The 23,505-nt window shown below is 37.2% G+C and overlaps 2 protein-coding genes across 3 annotated transcripts; both read right to left on the bottom strand.

Annotated features, from left to right (window-relative positions):
- Nucleotides 1-1,565: 1,565 nt before the first annotated feature.
- On the bottom strand, nt 1,566-20,464 carry LOC149007253 (DNAse I-like superfamily protein). Of its 2 annotated transcripts, none has more exons than XM_089166748.1 (9): nt 20,116-20,464; nt 19,100-19,192; nt 18,775-18,919; nt 16,816-17,017; nt 13,211-13,289; nt 12,755-12,816; nt 5,921-6,007; nt 4,670-4,773; nt 1,566-3,703 (listed from the first exon to the last, which is right to left on the bottom strand). In XM_089166748.1, exons 1-9 carry the CDS (start codon nt 20,353-20,355, stop codon nt 3,636-3,638), a joined length of 1,080 nt encoding a protein of 359 aa, XP_089022874.1. In that variant the 5' UTR covers nt 20,356-20,464; the 3' UTR covers nt 1,566-3,635. The 2 variants fall into 2 exon arrangements, with proteins under 2 accessions (XP_089022874.1, XP_089022875.1); XM_089166749.1 differs by having other exon boundaries at nt 19,100-19,188; nt 20,116-20,198.
- A 1,303-nt stretch (nt 20,465-21,767) lies between these two features.
- LOC149007252 (early nodulin-like protein 6) lies at nt 21,768-22,372 on the bottom strand. The gene is made up of 2 exons (XM_089167030.1): nt 22,183-22,372; nt 21,768-22,090 (listed from the first exon to the last, which is right to left on the bottom strand). The coding sequence occupies exons 1-2, from the start codon at nt 22,370-22,372 to the stop codon at nt 21,768-21,770; spliced, it is 513 nt and encodes a 170-aa protein (XP_089023156.1).
- Between the last annotated feature and the right edge of the window lie 1,133 nt (nt 22,373-23,505).

The raw sequence follows: 23,505 nt of genomic DNA, 5'->3' as shown, positions 1-23,505 counted from the left end.
AATGAGGCAATTACCAACTTCCAGCATTCTGTCTTAAATGTCAAATCATCACTTTTTTTTGGGTAATAAGATTATCACATCACGCCAACAGTCACCTCTAAAGCCACTAATAAAGAGGCATGAGACAACTTATTAGGCGCCACATTTCGGGAGCGCTCGTGGCAGGGCCGGCGATGCACTTGATGTGCCCGCGTTGGGGCCAACAAACCCCAGGGCACGGGCCCCCCCGTTGCCCTTCTCCCTTTTGTTTTCTTCCACCCTCCCCCCCTCTCTTCTCCTCGTCCTTTTCTCCTTCCGCGGTCTCCGGGGCCCCTTTTGTTTTTTTGTGTTTCCATCACATCCCTTCCCTTAGGCTCCGTTTGTTTGTAAAAGTGGGGTGAAAAAAAAAGGGCAGGAAGAAAAAAATGTGGGTCCCATGTATAGTGGGGGTGAAGGAAAAGGAAAGAAAAAGATTTTGTGGAAAAGTGATAGTGGTGGGTCCCACTTTTTACTTTCCCAACTTTCCCACAAAGTCCCACAAAATACGTGGAATTTTAAAATGGCTTAGGGTGGGAAAGTTGGGCTACCACATTAAGGAAACTTGTCTCTCACTTCCCCATCTCAAGTAATCAAACAATCTACCATTTTGGGATTTAACGGAAAAAATAAGAAATTTACACTTTTTTCAAGAATTTTCCCACCCTACATTTATTCCAACAAACAAATGCAGCCTTAAAAGTGATTATCAATAAGATTTATTTTTAGAAGAATAAACTTTTTTATTTTTTATTTTTTCAGTTAGGAATATTGTGTTACTCTTTTTATTTTTAAAAGTGATAACTTATTTTATGAAACGTATGTGAGAATCACATCTTCAAAATAATGCAATGACTAATAATGGTAAACTCGAAATATCATCCCTTGCACCTCTGTTGCTTTAGTAGGCAGACCTCACATCATCATCATCTTCATTTCATGTGGATCATCATTTATGATCATAGTGATTCAAAATTTATTAATGATCCATGTTACATTTTTTTTGGTAGAACTATCTATGTTACGTAGATGTCTCATTTTTCTTTATATAGAAAAAGAAAGATGACAATCAAGAAGAGTTGGACCTTGAGATCACCTAATACATATAAATTGAAAATGTAATATGTAATAATCATTTTTTTAGTTGCCAACCCCGGTTCCAAGGCTTTGTCTTGACTAATCCAATGTTTGACCCGAGTCGAACACCTGGCTGTGGTGGGTGAGTCTCAAAGCGGAGATTTTTTGCATCCACAAGGTTTTGATATTGGAATCTTGCTTAAGCGAACCAAGCTGCTTTACCACTTGGACCAATCCCCGTTAGTTGTAATAATCATTTTTAGTTTAGTATTTTACAAAACAAAATATCTGAGGAAAAATTGACGAGGACAACCCACAATATTTGGTAAAAGGCAAGGACACCCTGAAATCATGACAAATTGGCAATGCTTCCTCAGAATATCTCTTAAATCTGCATAATAATACATTATGATAATATATTCTCATAAATCATGAGTAGATAATTTTATAATTATTTTATTACCCTTAATTTGTTGTGACTTTAAAATGTCTAACCCTAGTAAAATAGAGTCATGAATTTCATCTTCTTCTTTTTTTTCCACTTGTCATTTTATATTATAAAATATAATATAATATAACTAAAGGCATATTCGTTATTTCCTTGAACTAATTAATGATTCTAATCAAGAAAGATGTAACTGCAGTTTTGATATAACTTTGGAGTGTCTATCCTTTTTCGCCAATTATCTTAGAGTGAGCCTAAAATTTTTCCAAACATTTAAAATACATATTTGCTTTAATCAAAATCTTTCCTCCATGAAAGAATTGGAATTTAAAGGCACCACCCAACTCCCATCTCCAAACATGTTACTCACCCTGATCAGGTGCTGACACCCAGTTGTGGCAAACAGGTTCGCCTCCATTAAAGCCATCATATCAATACAACCCAAACCAGAAGGAACATGGTTGTTGACAATGTTAACTTAATTCTCCATCCCTATAAAAATTCTATAAAGAGGAGCTACCTAACACATCCACATCATTAAAAAATCTAAACCAGAACTACCTAACAACATAAGCATAAGATGTATAGAAAACAAATGAGCTGAAACCATTCCCCCTACCCACATTTTGATTAAAAAATCATTTTTTTTGAGAAAAAAGATTTGTTTTTTTGATAGTAGTCATATCCTTTCCATATAAATAATGCTTATGCAAGAAGCACAAGTAATAATAAAATCTACAAAAATCAAAGCAGTGATAGGGTAAAGGCTTCCATCAACGTTAACAAACCCTTCTGAAAGAGAACTAGCATTTGATGTTGTGAATTTTTTTCTTCCTTTTTTGGTAAAATGAAAATATAATTTTTACTTCAGCTACGTTTAGAGATCTTGGTCTCTATTAGTCTATTTCAAGTTTCAATCAAGGAATTTAAGTAGGGATGTTTTAGACCACCTTCAAAGAGGAAGAAAGCTAATGATGACACTCATGGTGGTCACTACACTAGAAGAGACAGATTCTCTTCTCATCTTAAGTGACCCAAAAAAAATTTAATGTTAGTGGAAGTATAGAAAAGTAAAGAAACAGTGATGGCAGATCTTAGAAACCCTTCACAAGTGCTCGGCAACAACCCACCACTTGCATCATGAGCACTACTAATTCACTAACACATCTTTATTTCAAAAGAAGAAAATAAAGGTCAATTAATAAGAAGAAGGGACCAGAAAAGAAACTTTCTTACCGAGAAAAATTTTAAAAATAAAAGTAGAAGAGAAAGCCAAATTGACTTGGTCCTTTAAAATCAGCCCCAGGGCTTCTAGAATCAGATTAGTCAAATTAGCCAGGCCCAATCCGTACTGGGTTCCAAGGGTTTTGGAGGATTCTGATTCATTTGGAGCAGATAGCTTAATCTGGTCTATTCTGATGCATCCCACTGAACTGAAGTGGACTAAACAAGTTGATGCATCCAGTGACAATGGGGGTATTTCAAATCCAGAATCTGATTCCATATGGTAAAAGTTGTGGAACCTAGGGTGTTGGAAAGCAACACAGACTTAGAGTGATTTAACATGTTGATTCTTGGCTGTGGTTGACAGGTCTTCAGGCATCAGACCAATTTTCATTTATAACACGCATTGGTCCTATTATAATGTAATTAACACAGCTCTGATTATCTGATATAAGGTCATGCATAGAACATACCCCTCTCTCTTGCCCACTCAACCTTTTTCTTTTGGGAGAGGGCAAGGAAGTTCATAAGATCAGGAGATACTCAGAGAACTACATTAATCCAAAACTACCCATTTACACCATCTTCTTGGGCTGTAAAGTCAGCAGGAGTTGTAGCACTACACCCATAGCTAGTGGATAAAGCTACAACTTGAAGAATGCACATATATAACTCTATAATTTACGGCTTGCCAGTGCCATGTCAACTATGGTAAACACCGACAGGAAGAGGCAAAGATCCCTCCCCAATACTCATTAAATAATCAAATAATCCAATTCCTAACAAAATAATTAAGATGACAAATATAGATACAATAGGAAAATGGCCACCTCACCTAAATCTCACGTACAACCTTACTAGGTCAAAATCAGCATTAGTTGGAATTTGTACTTGAAGGCGAAAGCTCAAGGGTCACAGGGCAATGATCACTACCAAAGAATCCTGCAGAAAGAAGGCAATTGATAAATGAGTAATACTGAAATTTTAGCCCATAATGGAAAATGAAAACCCAACATCTTTGTTCTTCATTGTGCTTCACCCACTATTTTAAATCAACACATTTGCCTGAATGCTTGTACGTTACACAAAATGATATATCATCAAAACATTCAAAGATGGAAAGCAAATGTAGCACAACAAAGGTTCTCCAATTTAAAGGTTGAAGCACCCTAGAATACATACTATGTTTGATCTAAGCAACTGAACCAACTATTTAGCCCCAAAGATCTGAACAACATAGACTGACAAAGAAATTAGTCCACATCATCTATGGTATGCAAATCAAAGAGAATAATCTACTGTATAAAAGCCTACTAACTCACTGAGAGTAGGTTAGAGGGAAAAGCTTGATAGATCTCTTAAAAAGGTTTTCTTCCCCCCACCCCTTTTTGGGGGTATGAATAGAAGTAGATATAGACAGCAAATAATTTTTTATTATTTAAAAAAAAAATTAAGGGTGTACACAGTGCACAAAGCTCCCATCAATGTGGGTTTGGGGAGGATCCCTTCTTCCCCAAAGAGGCTATCTCCAGCTTCAAACCCATGACCACCTGGTCACAATTGAACAACCTTCGCCTTCACACCAAGGCCCAGTCTCAAAATAAGGAATATTTTAGGAGAAAATTAAATTATAAAATTGTTCAAGAAAAAAATTTCTTATCTCAATTGGTTAGTATCAAGTAATTTTAATCATACTTGGGCTACTGAACCCTCCCAACCGACAGGAGGACATATTTGGCAGCCAGATAGTGCTTGCCACCATCTCTGAACAACAGGAATTTGGTGTTCTGGTTCTAAATTAACTTACCATAAGATGCAAAAAAGCCAAATCATAAATTCTACTGAGAGGCTCAACATAGGCCACGTATATCTGGCATTTGGTACATTAGAAGAAGTAATTAATTATACCTTGTAATTCAATGCCTTTTCCATGCATCTCACAAGCAACAATCCTGTCCTTGAGTTTCTCAGAAACTGTGAAATAGTCTATTCTCATTCTTTTTCCTCGGTATCTGTGGTATAACCAGTCAATCCATAACTGGAAAATATCAGTTTAAAATGCAACAAACACATACAAAAAAAAAGGGAGAGAGAAACAGGATTTGTGGCTAAGAGGGGTGGTTTGAACGCCATCATTAGGGAAAGTAAATTCATATCCAAATTTACATGACAGAAAGTAATGATCAATAGAATAATTTCAGCAAGATCCAGATGTGATTGATTTGGGTAAGAAAGTCAGTAATTTTTTTTATTTAGTTATAAAAATCAGGTCAGGCACAAGTTATGCAGAAGTAGGCATTTTAATATGTATGAAAGAACAGGTCAATTTTTTTGAATTACTTCCGTCTGATTCCAAATAACCTATATGTACTTTGTTAGAAGAAATTTAATTGCCAATTGTTAGGGCCCTGGGATTGTGAGATGGCGTCACATGGAGGAGAGAGAGGGGTTGTTGTTAGCTGAGGGGTAATAAAGAGGGGGGAATTGATGCTGAGGGCAGGGAATGTTTTATGTAAATGGTCAGGCAGCCTAATCATTTAAATAAGACATTCCCTGCCCTCAGCATTCATTCCCCAACCCCCCCCCCCCCCCCAAAAAAAAAAAAAAAAAAAATAATTAATTACCCTTCAACTAGCAAACCCTCCCTCTCTCCCCCCCTCCACGTGGCACCATCTCACAATCTCAAGGCCCTAACACCAACATTCTTCAAGCAGGAGAAAATATAAGGGCTCTGTGACAGTTATGCTAGTGCGTCTGAATGGTGTTCAACATGCACGCAATATGGAAATTAAATGTTCATTGCAACCCACCAAATAAATCTTTCTGATTTCAGTCTGATTGGAAGCTACTTATCTTGTATACATTTTCAGGACATTTTATTCACATTTTCAGATCACCCAGGAGAATGTGATGGGTAGACCACTATAACCCAATAAAGATAGATCTCCTTTGACTGTGTACTATTACGTCCCAAAGCTGTAAATAATAAATTAAGCAAGCTCCCAATTCTAAAAATGTACCTTTGCACCATTTACTACTTCCCAGTGGTAAGCCACCCAACCAATCTACAAATCTACTTTAGATTTTCCCAGTGCAAAATTAACAGTTGAAACACAACATGTAGATAATACATACAAAAGTTAAGACAATCTTCCTTACTTTCCAACAGGATTCCCAGACCATGAGAATCCACACTCCATGTCCTTTTCCTGATGTAAGAATCTGTACGCATCTATCAGCTTTCCCCTGAGACAAATGCAAAGTAATTGAATCAACTAGAACAGGGTAGAGAAGACAGCATTAAAATGTTAAAAGCACAGAGTTACATCATTTTCAGTGTCTTTATTTTTTTTGTTTGGGGGGGGGGGGGGGGGCTGAATTGGAAAAGAATCTTTGGATGAATTTCATTTCCAGGTTAAAGCTGCGTAAAAGGAAAATTCTTTGTTTTCAAGTAAAATTCCTGGAGGCCTTTTTGTATTGATTTTACCTTAGGAAAATTCATGAATATGAAATGAAGCAGATGGAAGTCAAGAACCTTGAACTTCAGAAATAGAGGAAAAGGTCTCCGAGACATGATATGGCTAACATCAACCACAAGGAGGGGCAATATGAGTCGTGGCTGAAAATTCATTGGACAATTCATCTGTAACGTACCCATCTAAATGCTATACAGCTATAACTTACTAAAAACGAGCATTATAAGCTATGGCCTTAAAATTCATTTCCTTTCTCATATGATAATGATGCAGAGCCCCCCCCCCACATGGCAGGCATCCATTGACCTGCCACCTCATCTGTCACATGGAAGAAAAGAAAGTGTCATCATCCAAACACTTTTTGAGCCTGCAAAGAAACCTGCTTCTGCCTATAGAACATGGAAAGAAAATTTTGCAGAAAACTAATGAATCTGAAAACTATGGATGGGGAGAGTGGGGCACTAGATTTCAAAGAATCAGGTATTCCCTTATATCATGGAGTTTCCTGAAAAGAAGTGTCAAAGAAACATCACAGACGCAAAACTAAGATGCCAGCACAGCTGTGGAAAACAAAAGCCAGATGGAGAATGATACAAAAAGCTGACAGGCAAATTGTGTGCAATGCCTAAGGAGTTAATATGGTGAGAGATCTCACGAGATATGTCGCTATTTTGACTTATCGAGACAAGACGGGAGCCAAAATTGGAGAGATTCCATATCTTGCCTCAAGATTTCGCCCCTAGATCTCATGAGATGGCGAGACCCCCCTTTTTTGGTTGAACCAAGTGGTTTAGGGGATTTTAATACCCCCAATCTCATACGAGAGAGGCATATCTTGCCTCTCTCTCACTGCCACCTCACCCATCTTGCCAGAAAGTAGAGTTTTGGCCGGATTTTTTGGGAATTCAGCTGGATTTCAACTTCCAAGCACCTTTAGCACATCTACAGCTTCAAATTAGCAACATTCAAGCTCATTTCCATGGTACAGTGTGTCGGCGATATATCGCAGACACAGGGCGATATATCGCCAAGTCACTGGGGGGCGGCGACACAACTCCCCCCAACAACACGGATTTTGCAAAAAATCGGCGATATATCGCCCAATTCACATATTTAATAAAGATTTATTCGGGCTTTTACCGATTTTTCGTTCAATTTTTGCCAAAGTGATGTAGGACCTCTACAGGCTCCGGGGGCGCAGCCCCCACACCCCCGCCGGGGCGGCTTTCCCCGGACCCCCGCCCGCTCACCGGGAGCGGGACCCCATGTCTATCGACAACAAAATGTGAAGCATGAACCATACTCAACATAATTATATAATGAATTGTAAACTTTAGTACATCTATTCACTAGTTGCGCATTGTGTTCTCTTTGCATTGTTTACATTAGTTTATATGAATTTTCCAAACTTCCAGTTTTGCTCGCATATAGCCAGACATGTGCCAATCAAAAACTTTAGATTAAGTGATGTTTCAGGCAAAAAATAATGTTCCCAATGTGTTTATTGGCCTCAAATTAGGCTACACGTCAAATTTCAGGTCAAAATGACATGAAATACCCTTCGAAACAGGGGTTTGATTTTTCATCAAACCCCAACCAAAAGTCGCCCGACTTTTGGCGACATGTAGCCCGAGTTGCTAGGGTCCGACACGGCGACACGGGCCGACATGTCGAACCTTGCTCATTTCCTACATCTTTAACAAAGGTAAGATTCTTGCCCAAAATTTCAAATTTCCAAATACCATATTGTACAATAGGTGTATGCATGTGATTTAAATATATGTTGATCTACTAGTGCAGATCTACAGTTTCATTGGAAAAAATAAAAATAAAAAATTCTGATATTAATTTAATTTTTGAATTTAAAAAATATAATTTCTAAAAATTTAAAATTAAAAATATAGAAATATACTTATGATATAAGTGTGATTCTAACTTATGTTGGACTACATTGAGAGGGCCACAACCCTATGCAGTCATATTTTGATTTTCATGCTTGCTGTATTTTATTTTTTAATTCCAGTTTAAATAATTAAATAAAATAATTATGAAAAATAATATTCTACTAAAAATTTATCTTTTTTTATTATTATTTTTAATGATGCTTATGTTATGTAGTTTATTTTAAAAATACAAACACCTCTGTTTGAGCATTTTATGTATTTTATGTTAGAACAAAATTATTCTAATGATTATTTGGGAACATTCATGTATGTAGTTCAGTATTTGAGTGTTGTAGCTTAAATGGAAACTAGTGGAAGTGGCACTAGCAGTGGGGCTCAGGACATTGCTAGGTAACATGGGAATCCATTGACTACCGACAAGAAAAAATCACGCTGCAAGTATTGCCTCGAGATCTTGAATTCTGGTGGTTCAACTAAATTGAAGCAACACTTGGCTAATGGCTACAAAGATGTTGCCAAGTGTCCCAAGGTTCCTTATGAAGTGCAACAAGCAATTGTAGCAATTTTAAAGGGAGGGAGACAAAGAAAGAATAAGAGGGCACAAAAGCAAAGGGAATTTGAGGATGCAGTGCTACAAAGATCTTCTATTGACGTTGATGAGGAGTCAGACAACGATGAGGAGAGGAGGAGGACTATGGGTATTGAGTCACAGTTCAAATGGAGACAGATGAATGCTGTAATGAAAGCTAGCAAACAGTCCTTACATTTTGAGAATATAAGGTAGTATGAACAAACAAGAGGAGCAGGGGGTTCGGGGTTAGGGTCATCCATGCCACCTAGACATAGTTTCCATGGAAGTGGGGGAAGGGAGAGGACTGAAAGGAGGAGGAAGACTGCACATGACAGATGCCACATTTGACCAAGACCCCACCCTCTTCAGGCATCAAGACACCTATCAAAGAAACATCCCATATATATTTGCTGAGGTAAAGAAGGTAGTAGCACTAGAGAGGACTAGAGGAGGAAGCTAGGTTGGCAATCAACAAATTCATGCTCTCAACAACATTGCAGCCAATGTAGCCAACACACCATACTACCACGGGATGATCAATGCAGTTGCTAGGGCTAGTGTAGGGATTAAAGACACAATAGGTAGGGAAGTGATGAATAAATATTTACCAAAGGTGAAAAAGGAGGTGGAGGAATACATTCGTAATTGGTTCATTGAAGGAACGATGGGCAACATATGGTGTTACTGTGATGGTTAATTGATGGACTAGTCCTACTAGACAGTTGATCATTAATTTCATAGTAAATTGCAATGGAAAGACAGTCTTAAGTCAGTGGATGCCTCAGATAAAATCAAACATGCCAACAACCTTACAAGCTTCTTAGGCAGGTGGTCCTCAAGGTAGGGCCAAGCAACGTTGTCCAAATTATAACGGTGCTAACTTCAAGAAAGCTAGTGAAATGTTTATGAAGAAGAAGAGCAACAGGATCCACCTGTTTTGGACACTATGTGCAGCACACTCAATTCATCTCATGTTGAAGGACTTAGGGAAGAGGAAATAGATCGGTGGTGTGGTTAAGAGGGCAAAAAGGGTTAGTATTTTATTTAAAACCATAGTTATATGCTGAAGATGATGAAGAACCACTGTAAGGGTGATCTAGTCACACCTGAATTGACTAGATTTGCCACCAACTATGTGGCTCTAAAAAGCTTCTAGAAAAAAGTGGCGGGTCTTCGGCACATGTTTGCAAGTGAAGAGTGGTTTAGTCGGCATGGGTCTAGCCATCCTGATGCAGTAACAGTCCAACAAACCATTGCTGATGATTCCTTCTTGAGAAGCTGAATAGGACATTGGGCATTTTAGAGCCTATTGTGTTTGTTTTAAGGATGGTGGATGCGGAGAAGAAGCCCACATATATGCTACCCTCTAGCAAATGAAGGAGTTGGTTAGAGCTCCTGCTCCTGGCTCCTACAAATCCTACTTAAGGATCATCGATGATAGATGGAAAATGCACTTGATGCATCCTTCGCACTTAGCTGGTGAGTCACTTTAAGCCTTTAAGTTTTTGTTGTATACTTTAATTTACATTGTTAAACAAGTTAACAACCAAATCACTAACCAAATTTTTTATTTCCACAATACAAGCTTACAACCTTAACCCAAAGTACCACCACAAGAATAGTCTGGGGCTTGATGTAAAGTTGATAACTGCAATGCAAGACGTAGTGGAGAAGCTCGTGCCAGATAAGGGTGTCAATTGGAATGGTTTCGATATGTACCGAATAGAAAACTGCAAACCGAAACCATATAGAATTTATACGGTTTTGGTATTTGCAAAAACAGTGTGGGCCCAGATGTTGTGGCTGACCATATGTCTTTTGATGAGGGTCAGGTTGTTGTAGCTGTAGACGCAGGACCAAGCATATCATTTGTGAAGTCACCTGGTCGACTGAATACAACCAAGGTAAGGTCTATAGTGGGAGTTTAGATGATGCCAATGATACCATCCCTCCAAATCAGCCTTCGAGTCATGGAGGTAGTCAAGCTAGTGGTGTTGCTGGTGAAAGTCAAGCTTGTTAGCAAGGGGGTCACCTCCACCAGATCTGAGTCATCCGACACATGCACCATAGGATACGAGCCGCCGTTCCCCTACCTCCCTGACTTATACTAGGAGTAGATAGACCAAATCGAACCAAAAATAGAGGAATGATGATACGAGCATGCAAGATCTTGTATCGAACACAAGGAGCATAAGCATTAATCATAGTCACAATGGTTCACAAAAGTAGACTTGAGGTCAGTTAGCAGTCACTGCAGTACCTATACAGGAATCACACCATCGGGTCAAATTACACTGGGTACTCTTCTTATGGAGGTCATGCTATTCCTCAAGACCCTGCACCTGGAGAGTACGCATATGGGAGTGAAGGTGTTGGTGACTGAATGGTTTAGAAACCCTACCTATATATTCAACAACAACACGAACAACAAGAGCATCAATGGCTCTTTCACCCACCGACAATTGATGGTTACCCCGAGTGCTATTCCTCCAAGTATTCTAACATAGAGACATATCGGAGACATATAAACTGATATAGGACATATAAAAATGACGAGTTGCATTGGGAGTCGTATGTGGCCACTATTCAAAATCACAATACCCACCAAGCGGTCATCAAGTTTCAATATTCAAACTTTAGACTTTTACATGTGAAGTTGTGTTACTTGTGTACAACTAATTTAGTATTGTAAATGATTACCATTGATTTCAATTGAATATGTGATGCGGCTTTATATTTCTATTTATAGGCATGGAGGACATTGATGTTGTGTGGCAACACAATGTCCCCACGGATCCACAAGGCCGAGGATCACATGCAATTACTGCAGAAGAGCCCTCTATGGAGGAAAACGCCAATACAAGCAACACTTGGCTGGTGGATATTGTGATACACCCATGTGTCATGTTGTCCCTACTCTTGTGAGGGAATATATGGTAGCCCACCCCATAGAGTTGGAGGGCCAATGTGTAGCTACCGGTGTATGTCATGGTCGTGGACCTTATGGTTGTGGTGCTGCTGAAGCTGATGGTCATGGTGCTCAAGTTGGTGGTGGAGCTGAGGATTGTGATATAACTTTTATTATTTGATCACATTCCATGGTTGTCTTATACTCTTGTGAACTTATGACTTATGGATTATGATTTATTTACTTACTAAAACTTTTAGTGGTTGTAAAATTTTGAAAACATTTAAGTTCTTTGATGTATTTGATAGTTGATACACTAGCTTTTCATTTATATGCCTTAAATATTCTATGTTACATGTTGTCTAACCTTGCATTCCCCAATCCTACAGCATTTTGGTTTCACACATGGGGTCGACTTAGAGGAGATATATTTAGGGTTATTTTCTCACAAATCCAAGGCCACCTAAATATGTTAAATACCAAGTTTCAGCCCAACCAAGACCCTAAAACCCATTGAGATGGGCCACCGAGTCGATGCCAAAAAAACTCCACATCTCAACAGAGATCTCGCCATCTAGGTCGAGATTTCGGCTCGAGAACAAGATCTTCTACCATGGGAGTTAGGCCTTTGCCAAATCTGGATCAAAACTCTAAAGCCTTGAGCAAAATGATAATTGAGCTGAAGTAGAGAACAATGCTACAGTGTACACACATACAATGTATCTAATAACTAAACTCCTGGGGTAACCACGTTGGAAGATTCAGTCATTCCATGATACTATGATAAATTAATAAAAAAGTTCGGATGACTTTTCAAAGTGAAGATGAATTTATTCTGAATGTATAGAATACCATTGTTCAGGGGACCTAGTATACCTTGTGAGAGTCCCCAACTAGCAACCCCACCCCCCATCCCCACAAAAAGGGGGGGGGGGAGAATTGAACTTCTCATCCTTGAAATGCACTGACGAAAGCAAAAGAACAGCACAAACAAGAGCTAAAACCAACACAACATGAAAATTCACAGACTCAGATCTGGTGCTCCATTTTCTAAAATCTAAATTACAAAGATTGTAAGAATAGCTAGAAGCCTAGAAATAATAATTCTGTAAAGTTTTCCACCAATACACTTACTCGGATAGTATGTTGCCGAAACGCTTCCTTTCAGATAAGGTAAACCCAGGCTGTCCACGGTCCTGCATCAACAATTAATTAAGGTCACGGCCCTTAGGATTTCATCCTTTTTCTTTTCTTTTTCAATTTATTTGATCTTGAATCCAAGAAGTATATATGGTCCTAAGAGTTCAAAAAAGCTGGTCTCACATGACAACTTCAGAAATATCTATAAAGAAATCAAATGAGGGACAAGAAAAGAATGCTGAAAGGATTCAACCACAAAACACATAAAAGAAACAAATAACATCCCCAGTATGTTCACAGAGCCTCTTGTTTTTTTTTATTATTATTGTTTATTTTGGGAGTGGAGGCGTGGGGGAGAGGTCAAGTAACAAGTTAATAATGATCTCACATGCATTAAGAAAACAAAGTACCAAGGAGAACCTGAAAAATGAAGATATGGAAAGCAACTACCTCTTTATTTGGAGGAAGGTATCCATTTTGCTTTGCACTACTGAAGAAATCTGGATGACTCACATCAATCTCTTGATGGCTACAAAAGATCAGAAGAACAGTTAATGAGGATATCCTGATAAGAATATTCATGCATATCTGATATTTCAAATGCCATAAACAAGCAAATGAATGAAATCAAAGATTAAGCTATCCGAAACTCTATTGTTTCATGGAAGGGCAACTAGCTAGTAATATTACGACAGCCAACACAATGTCACTCAGAAAACTCTATTAGTGTTGTAATTAGTGGGAACTTGGTCATTTGATTTAATTTATTTACTAAGTAAAGATAATCATTTTATTTAACTGGTGGTTAAAAATTAAATAATGACCATACTCCATCTGGTTTAAAAGGTTTCTTAAAGATTTACAAAACTCCAGAATGACTGTTCAGGGTAAAGAATAAGGTTTCCCAAGGGCCTTTTGGGATGATGTGTACTAGGCTACTAGCTACTAACTGGATTTTGGGTATACCCTCTGTCTACATGAGCACTTGCTTTGCATATCATTCACAACCCCTTCAAATCGATCCAAGATAACCTAAATCCTCTAAGTCATTCCATTTATCCAGGACTGTCCCCTTAACTCACTTTACAGCTTGTCACACTATTGCAAATTGCAACAATTTTTAAGCAGTCCTGCCCTTTGTCACTGCTTCACACGGCCGTGATTGTTCTTTTGAAATGACATCACTCAACCTTACACATTGAACTCTTGTCTTTCCTTTAATAATCCTTCTAATTACTTGTTGCAGAATAAGCAAATTTGCACTTCAAAAATTTTCAGTTTTCTAGACACAAATCTAGATCAAGAATGCAATATTATACTGGACAGAAGGAGCTTATGAAAAAAAATTTGAGCTTTAGTTTAGGAATCAGGTTACTGACTAGAAAGTATCCATGTGGATAAGTATGGAAGAGACTAGAGAGAGCAGAATAAAAAGAAAAAAGCTAATGACTGACAGTGAGTCAGAATTCAGTGAGTCAGAATTCAGATCTTTGAAGTTAATTCTAATTCAAGAATGTACACCTTGCCAATTCTTCAGTGTCACATTTCCACTATAAAAAGAACCTGAGTTTGCTCGGCTTCAAACAACCACATGTTTACAATCTATTTTGTTACATACTGTTATTATTTGATAGAAATTATAGCTTTTACTTCTCAAGTATAATAACTAGCATATCAATTCTTTAACTTGATGGGAAAAGCAAAGGCTCCAATTAAATCACAACATACTGTTCAAGACAATTTGAAAGTATGTACCTCTAAAAAGTCTCTAGAAGGAAATTGCAGGAGTTTAAAACTGTGAAAATCTTATATTTCAGCAGAAAATACAGTATACTGGTACGAAATTATGGATACCAATATCACTGTTTCAGATGACAAGGGTCAAGGGCTAAATGCCTGTCTGCAGCCTTACAAGTTAAATGATGCCCTGTAAAATTGCTATCCCTGTATGTAACCTTAGAAGTGTAACACAATTATCATGCTTAACAATACATTGTTAGACTTCTAAGTTCCAAGTAATCAAACTTATAAATGAACCCCACATGCCAAACTTGATCCGACTAAGATCAAAGATATTATTCCTCATATTTTCGATAGAACAGAAGTACAAAGTATACTTTTTCTTGTTCTTCATGAACTACACTTGGAAGTCTCTGTTAGAAATCCCTCTTGGTAAATCTCCCAACCCTCACAATTTACTATCAGGCTGATGGGCAGATCTAAGGGTGTAATGAACTTGGGTCACATGGAGACACCTTAAAATTTGAAATTGAGCAAATTGATGGCTAGAGCCAAGGGATGTTGGCCAGTTGATAGCTTTATGCCCCAAATAAGAGTGAGTGCAGGCTGGCCGTGATGAATGCTTCAACATAGAGCCACGGGACCAGGCCATATCATTAATACATAGTGTGCTCTCACGTTTCTCATTTAAGCACTATATAGGCCAGATTATGGATAACAACATAAGACCAGAACGGAACCATTCAGTAATAATCAGGTCAGGTTGAGCCAGACTCAGACCCTAAATATTAACAAATATTGTCGCAACTACCTACTTTAACTCAGGCTATTCAATAAAGATGGATGGGCTGTCATGCTACACATTTAAGCATCATTGCTCCAGGTTTCTGGTAGAAACAAAAGCAAAAGACCAGGGGGGCGTTGAAACCACAAATCCATTCCTGGTTGGGTCAGGTTTTACTACCAGAATATATATATGGGCAGCAATATATATCAATTGCTGCAGATCCCTTTCTGTTTTCTGGACAAGCTGGCATTGACATCTTACAACATCTCCAAAGAGTGGGTAGCGACATCATGCTATGAAAGATGGGCACTTTCACCAGTTCAGAGAGCAAACGGCTGATGTGGTCTTTTAATGGGATCTGTTGATGGTTCTTCCAGCAATTACAAATTCTTTAAAAATCTAGTTGAACGATTAAAGGTTTATAATAAACATAATGCCAGGTCTAATTTTCCCTCTTCAAATTAAAGTTGATGAAAGAACTCTTTCAAATTAAAGTTGATGAAAGAACTCTTTGACAGATTACCAAGAAAAAAAGAAAGAACTCTTGACATGTTCAGGCTATATGGGTGATAATAAGGTTTACTTCAGAAAGTAATCAATTTATAGGATAGTCCTATGACTAACTATGATGTGTGGTGCAGAATGTAGGGCAGTAAGATGCATCATATAGATAAATTTAATGTAACAAAGATGAGGATGTTAAGATAGATGAGTGACAAAACTGGAAAGTATAACATGAAAAGCAATCATGCCACGGCTGGTTTGGTAGTAGCCCCAGTGCATAATAAGCTAAAAGAAAATCATTTGAGGTGTCAAGGCCATGTTTTGTGGAGCCCTTTGGATGCTCCAGTACGTAGGGTGGTCTGATTCAGATTGAGAGGAACTAAAAGAGTGAGGAAGAAACCTACAATGAACTTAAGAGAAGTGATGAGAAAACGTGCATAGGTTGGTTTGTCAAGTATGAATTTGCAGAGTTGTTTGAAGGCCAAGGATCGATATAGTCAACCCCCTTTAGTTGGGATAAGTCTGAGTAGTTGTTGTGCCATCCTATTCATTAAATTAAACTAAAATAAATACATAAAAAGGTGAATTAGAACATATACAGAACCCATGTCAAGCAATGATATAATCTATGGATCCATCCTCTAATAATGCCACACACCCCACACCATCACATCAAACAAATTTCAGTGTGGGAAGAATATATAATAAGGGTTAAAACATGAGACCAAAAAAAGGTGCACCAGAGATTCAAGGTCAGTAGCAATTTTGTAATTTCCTACAGCTTTAGACACACTTTTACCACTAGGTAGTGTGCTCATCTTAAGTTGGAATTTGACTGAGGAAATAGGAAAACTATCAAATGTAATTCTTTGTGAACTTTAAATAGGTCATAAACCACCATGAATGTTATCATCATCAAAAAGAAAAGAAGTCCAACACACCATTTTTCAGCATATTGAAGAAAGTAATCACAAAATTAAAAGCAACAAAATATGATTGAATCAAGTCGCTAATAAAAAAATACCTAACATTCAGGTCCCCACACCAAATCAAAGGCTTGTCTGAAGACTGCACCACAAATTCCAGAATTCTTTTATCCCATTTTCTCCTCCTTTGGAATGAGTTCTCTTCCTCTTTCCAACCGTTGTTGGGTGCATATGTGTTCAATAAACGGAATGATTCAAACTCAGCCAATATTACCCGGCCATCTGGCTCATGCTTACCAGCTATCAAAAGAAAAGATCATATAAGTGCATGCAAATGGACTCAAACATTTAAGTTCCTCGATGGCTCGATCCAAGGATGTGAAGAACTTCTAAATGTTATTAAAAAAGGGGGGGGGACGGACTTATGACAGCCTTACTATCAAATGCCTGGCAAGACAGATCTCTCCCAACAAATTCTCAACCCACTTCCAACCAACAAAAACCTCCTAAGGGGATCCAGCAAAATATTATCACATGTTTATAAAAAAATAAAATAAAAGACCCTCCCTAAGGCAAAGCAATGAACCAGACCTAACATAACATTGTGGTAACTATAACAACAACATTAATAGCCTTATTTCAACCTAAAGGACAGGGATGGCTACATGGATCCTTGGAGAGACAATAAAAGAGATATAAAGAATTAAAGGGGAGAGGGGCTTAAAACATCACCACAAACTCTAGGACAAGGTAAGCATATTTGATCTAGGATCCCAGATTAGAATCTCAAAGAGGAGAAAGATTCTTTTTGGAAACATTCACTAGGACAACATCCTGGCTTCAAAGTTCAAAGTACAAGACCATAATTTCCATTAAATCTGTTTGACAATATATGACATTATATCTTCCAACATATGGTTAATCTATCATATACATTATTTCTTTCCACGTGGATTTACCTTGTAATTTCTGCAAGTTCCAATTATAGATGAAAGCCAATGTGGCTCTTATGTGCCACATCAGTACAGCAGCTACTGTACAGACCCTTCAATGATAACTGATTAACTGCCATGATGGAAGATTAACTATTGAGAGAGAGACTAATTCATTTATCTACCTCCACTTCATAGTTCTTAAAAGCACCTAGCTTTCATCTCTATGAATAGAAACTAGACTAAAGAGACTAAAATATCTCTCACTGTTTAGACATAGTGTCAGAAATGGTCAAATGTTAGTATGTATGGTTTTAGTATGACCTTCTCTGACCACCTTCACCTAGCAGTTCAACTGAGTAATTTCAGACCCATCAAATGCAACTACTAAACCCAGCTGACCTATCACCTGATCCTTTAAAGAGGAGCAATTCTCTAAGCCATTTTTTGGCAGATCATTTATAAGTTAGTGATTCAACTAACTAGTGGTTGAACCACTAAACTGGAAATTTAAACTGTTAATGACTTGCCATTTCGGTGTTTTGGTTACGTTAAAAAACATAAAAAAAAATGCTTCTGTAAAGGTTTGAATACTAAACATTACATCTTACCGTTGAGTTTAAACACTACTAGCACAACTATGTAATTTCATTTGGTAAATCTGTAAGAACATGTGAGATTTGTATCCCTTTTATTACATCTCTGGATCAACCCACTGATCTGGCACCTCAGCAGATTCATGGATGCCTGGGTTTCAGAACATTGGTTCAGGACCTCAGGTTTCCTAGATCACTACACACTGATGGCACACTGAGTCAAATTTTAAGGGACAAGTCTTACTTCTGGCTCCCACAGGGTTGCTGTGCACCGGGTTACCACCCAAGACAGGAACATCCAGCACAAGAACAGCACTGAACCAGTTGGACAGGGGTGGAAGATACTCAAAACTTGTAAACTCATAATGTTGTCTCAAAGTTAAAAAGGCTGTATTTAATACAAAGATCATTCTAAGTCATTTACAATCATATCCAAACTAGCAGCATAAGCAATCACTGGTTCATGTATGGTTGAAAACTGGAAATTTCCACTTCACTGGGTATCCATACAAGGATATTCATACAGTACCTGAACGGTCAAGAGAGAAATGGACCTTTTTTGGCTGGAAACATTTTTTTACAAACAAAGCTGTACCCGCATACTTTGAATCTGCAAGAGACCACCAAACATGATATTTTCCAAATGGTGGAGCTGAAAGTGCACGCATCAATGTCTGCATGTTGAAAAAATGAAATCACATCATTAGTTGATTCTGGGAATCCAGCACTCTAAAGAGTGCAGATTGATCAAACACGGCCATGGAAATCATCAGTAAAATAAACATGCCAAGACAGGAATCATGTCATGGTCTAACACAAACAAGATGCAACCAAATTCCAGCTATCATGTATACCTGTTTTTCCTCACGTGAAACACTTGTATCATCTTTCAACTCAGCAGGATTTTTTGGGGCACCTTTGGAGCCAGATGCAGGCATCCTTACTTCCTAACACCAATTAGCATAGATCTGTTAGAAGAAATTGAGACTGACAAGTTTATAGAATAATTTATGTTGGCTCCAAGAACACCATACAAAAGGTAAATCAGTAGCTACCAAACATAATACACCATTTAACATTACGACACCAACAATAATAAAGGGCACAAACAGGACCAAATTACTCTTAACAATAATCTAATTCATGAATCCATACTGCATAGACCCAACCGCACCCAATCTCCCCCCCTCCCCCAAAAAAATAAAAATAAATAACCATCACTTGTAAAAATAAATAAATAAACATCACGAGTAAAAGTTGATCCCTAAATGGTTTTCCAATAAATACAACATAGAGACGAAAAATAACAAAATTGACTAGCTAGTGAGTCCATCACCAAAACACTTCCTTACTTATTATTAGTCCATCACCAAAACACTTCCCATCTGGTTTATCAATAAAAAAACATGTTTCTACTTCAACAGAGATAAAGCCAACAGACCATTCATAACTCGTCAACCAGATGAAAACGCAATATTGTAATCATTACCATTACTATGACAAAAGTCATTAAACCTCGATACTCAAAGCAACCCAGACCTAAAAGCTAGAGATGATTCAAACATGCACCAGAAACAGAAAGCTAAAAACAGACAATGTACGAAATAAACCTATTTTAACAGCCTTAAAACGGCAGAAGCAGTTAAAATCTCAGTAAGCAAAATAGCGACTCCTTACGGACTAAATGTGGGCTTGCTACTCTGAGACAAGCACCCAAGAAAACTTAAATTTACATAAGAACACCCAAATCCACTGATCTGCAATGACATAAGCTCGTAATTCAAAAAATGCAAGTATGGACACCATTAGAAATCCCGTTTTAATGGCGTTTCTACCCAAACGGAAGGGAAGAGATGGTAGGTAAAGTTACCTGTACAGCAATGACATCAGGATCAAAGCTTTGGATGAATTTAGTGAACTCAGGCCAGTCGTTTTTAACACGAATAAGCAAACTATTTGCATTCCAGGTCAAAAACTTCAATGGTTCTTTCTTATCCATCGCTTCGTCACTACTCTTTCCTTCTTGTTGATCTTCTGCTGTTCCGGATGAAGATAGGGAAGGTTTCTTGGATGGTCCATCCTTCTCTATTGGCTTAAAAAACCGCTTCATCCTCTGCAACTAACTCAATTTTTCCAAAGAATTTGTGCTGAGTTCGAACTTCAGAGTGGGAGTTTGGGAACTTGAAAGCTGAAACTGCAAGCTGATTGGCGTTGGTGCCTGCGTGTGCCGTGCTTTTTATTTTCTCTTATTATTTGTAAATCGAATTTAATAGAAAATTTGAAAAATAGATAAAACCCGTCAACGGTGAAGGATGATTTCCATCTATCTTATCGAACCCTAGATATTAATTTCATTGTTCACTCTCACTATTATTTTTGGAAGTCTAAAATACCACTCTCTGATCTCTCTCCCTATTGAAATGGTGGATCATATGGTGAAAAAATATTGTGAAAATTTCACAAAAAATAAATATTAAAAAAATTACATTATTAACTATTTGCAGGATATCTTTTACAAAAGAGTTTTTTTTACGTGTGGGTCCATTTAGTGTACTATAAACTAATCTTACATGTGTATTCAAATTTCAAACGTGAAGGGACCAAAATGACCCTTAGGTTATTTAGTACATTGTGTTAATATATGATTTTAAAAAGAAATAATTGATCATTAAGCATTAAGCATTAAATATATGATTAAATATATATATATAAAAAAATAAAAATAATAATACAATGTATTAAATAACTTGAAGGGCATTCTGATCCCTATACATTTTAAATTTGAATATATTTAACAACTAACGTGTTAGTCCGTAATATATTGCAGAAATTATTGGATTCACAAAACTAATCAAAACTATAATTTTTTTTCTCCCCTTTAGATATTTTTACCCCTTACACCACATTAGGCAACCATGAAAACATAACACAAAAGTCGAGCATGTGGGGTTTTTTGGGTTGAGGTTGCATAAAGAGGATGATGATTACTAGAAATATTGGTTGGCTAAGGGTAAAAATGTCAAAAATAAGATAAAAGTCATTATTTTGATTAATTTTGTATACCCATATAGTTGATTTTAGCTAATTTTTGTTACAACATTTAGTGATTAATTTTGTAAAGAAAATTCTAAAAGGAGTTAATCATGTAATTTTCAATATTCGCATGATACCCTCTTTAGTTTTCATATATGGAATGGGAAAATTACATAATGCAACCCCGCTTAGCAACTGCATAAAATTTGAGTAACTTTAAAATGAAGATACCAGTTGCTGATTTTGCCATGGTTTCATTCAAGATACATCATAACCAAATCAAAAGGTTTTATCCCCAGAAAAAGCAGATCAAGAGAAGAACTTGACTCCATGATTTATAATAACTACTAGATCACAATACTGTTTCTGCTTTGAATGACTAAACAAAACTACTTACACCTGCCAAAACATTTTAAAGCACACTAGTTAAGTTGTTATACTAACCATTATATAATAAGTTTTAGCTCTACTAATACATTGATCTGGAAACTAGAAGAGATGGAAACCAGTGAATGACAACACAAACTGAATAAGAACAAGTGCAGAAAGCCCAGATTTGGTGATTGCATGGCCCAAAACTCCTTCAGATGACTGAGATGATTCATCCTCTTCAGGCGACATAACCCTGATGATCATCTTCTGTCCTCTCTTGCAGTGCCCTGTAACTCCACTGATGAAATAAAAGAACCCAGAACGATCAAACTGATATACTGTGTTTCCATCGTTGGAGAAGAACATAGGATGTGTGGAATCGCATTTGTTGTACTCTGAGACTCTCACCACCATCACTGAATCTTTTGCATACTTGAAACCTGCAAAAACCATGAAATACCCAGAAAGAAATTGCAGATTCAAATTCAAACTATGTAAGATCAGAAAAAGCCCACATTAAGAAATTACTTACGGATGCTATCTCCAATCCTGAACCTGTTTTTGGTGGCCCATTCGTTGTAAAGTCTGGTATGATTTGCAGGGGGAACAACCCAACCTTTGGTACCACCTACTTCAAATTCAAAGGATGAAACAGTTAAATTTTGAAGAGAAAATGACAAGCAAACGATGAGGATAACAGGAATTGCTTTAGCAGAACCCATCTTGAATAGCTTAGAGGGAAACGATTTTGTGATGCTGTTGTGTAGTATTTGGAAGCAGAGAAGCAGAAAATCTATCAACGAGGGATGAAATGTTCTGGGTTTGTAGTTGGTTGGTTTATAAATAACTGTATTAATTACTACCTGAAATCTGGATTTAAATGTAGTAGTGGAGGAGAGGTTAATTGCAGAGTTGGTTATTACCATGAAAACTGCAAAAGATAGACATGGAGGTAGTGGGAGGCAACGGTCTCTTCTGCTTCACTCGCTTGATTTGACTCGGTCCAATACGTGAGAGAAAAGTAAAAGCCCGTGAGACGCGAGACATTCATGAATTCAAATTGCTGGATTAGCCGGGTTAACTCGGAATGATTGGGCTGAAGCTGAACCAGAAGCTTCAACCGTTTTAGTTTTTCTTTTTTCGTAGCAAACACAAAAATTTCAGGACACTTTAGTCATTTTTGAGTCTAGATCATCTCCCCCTTTGCTCTCCGATGAGAATTACAGAGGGACCTACAGGGTTAAGATAATGGTTTTTTTTTTTTTTTTAATGTTTTATATTTCTTATTTGTAAGCTCCACATAATTTGTGATAGTAAAAGCATTGGAGGAGTACATAATGCTCCTGGAGATGATCTACACTCATAATTTTTTGGGGATAAACAGGACACTCTAATATATGAATATATAATCTACAAAAAGTTTACAAAGGAGAGGTATTTGATATATTACTAAGTAAGAGGGGAAGTAAGTGACATTATCCAACTAAGAGAGGATCTAAGTGTTATTTGTTCAGTTAAGAAAGGAGGTAAGTGATATTTATCTTTTTAATAATTAAAGATATTTTGTATTTAAACTATGATATTTTAGTTTTAATAATAGTTTTAATTGAAGATAATATAGTATTTGGTTTAAACTAAAAAAATGTTTTCAACCCTAAGGAAAATTTGGGGTTTTAGAAAAACATTTAATGGAAAAAATTAAATTTAACGAAAAAATTAACAAATGGAGGTGTTTGATATATTTGCTAGGTAAGAGGGAGACAAGTGACATTATCTAACTAAGAGGGGGTACAAGTGCTACTTGTTCAGCTAAGAGAGGTGGTAAGTGATATTTACCTTTATTTTTATAAATGAA

The sequence above is a fragment of the Hakea prostrata genome, chromosome 8 (assembly GCF_041222555.1).
Source record: "Hakea prostrata isolate BN-2017 chromosome 8, UWA_Hpros_2, whole genome shotgun sequence".
Classification (NCBI taxonomy): domain Eukaryota; kingdom Viridiplantae; phylum Streptophyta; class Magnoliopsida; order Proteales; family Proteaceae; genus Hakea; species Hakea prostrata.
The sequence above is the reverse complement of the archived record's forward strand: the minus strand, read 5'-3'. Positions and strand labels throughout refer to the sequence as shown.

Coding starts and splice junctions, on each gene's coding strand:
- LOC149007252 (XM_089167030.1), bottom strand. CDS start 22,372: ATGGGTTCTGCTAAAGCAATTCCTGTTATCCTCATCGTTTGCTTGTCA. Junction 22,091..22,182: donor CAGGATTGGAGATAGCATCC/GTAAGTAATTTC, acceptor TGGTTTTTGCAG/GTTTCAAGTATGCAAAAGAT.
- LOC149007253 (XM_089166748.1), bottom strand. CDS start 20,355: ATGAAGCGGTTTTTTAAGCCAATAGAGAAGGATGGACCATCCAAGAAA. Junction 19,193..20,115: donor CTGATGTCATTGCTGTACAG/GTAACTTTACCT, acceptor AATTGGTGTTAG/GAAGTAAGGATGCCTGCATC. Junction 3,704..4,669: donor AAAAGGCATTGAATTACAAG/GTATAATTAATT, acceptor TTCTTTCTGCAG/GATTCTTTGGTAGTGATCAT.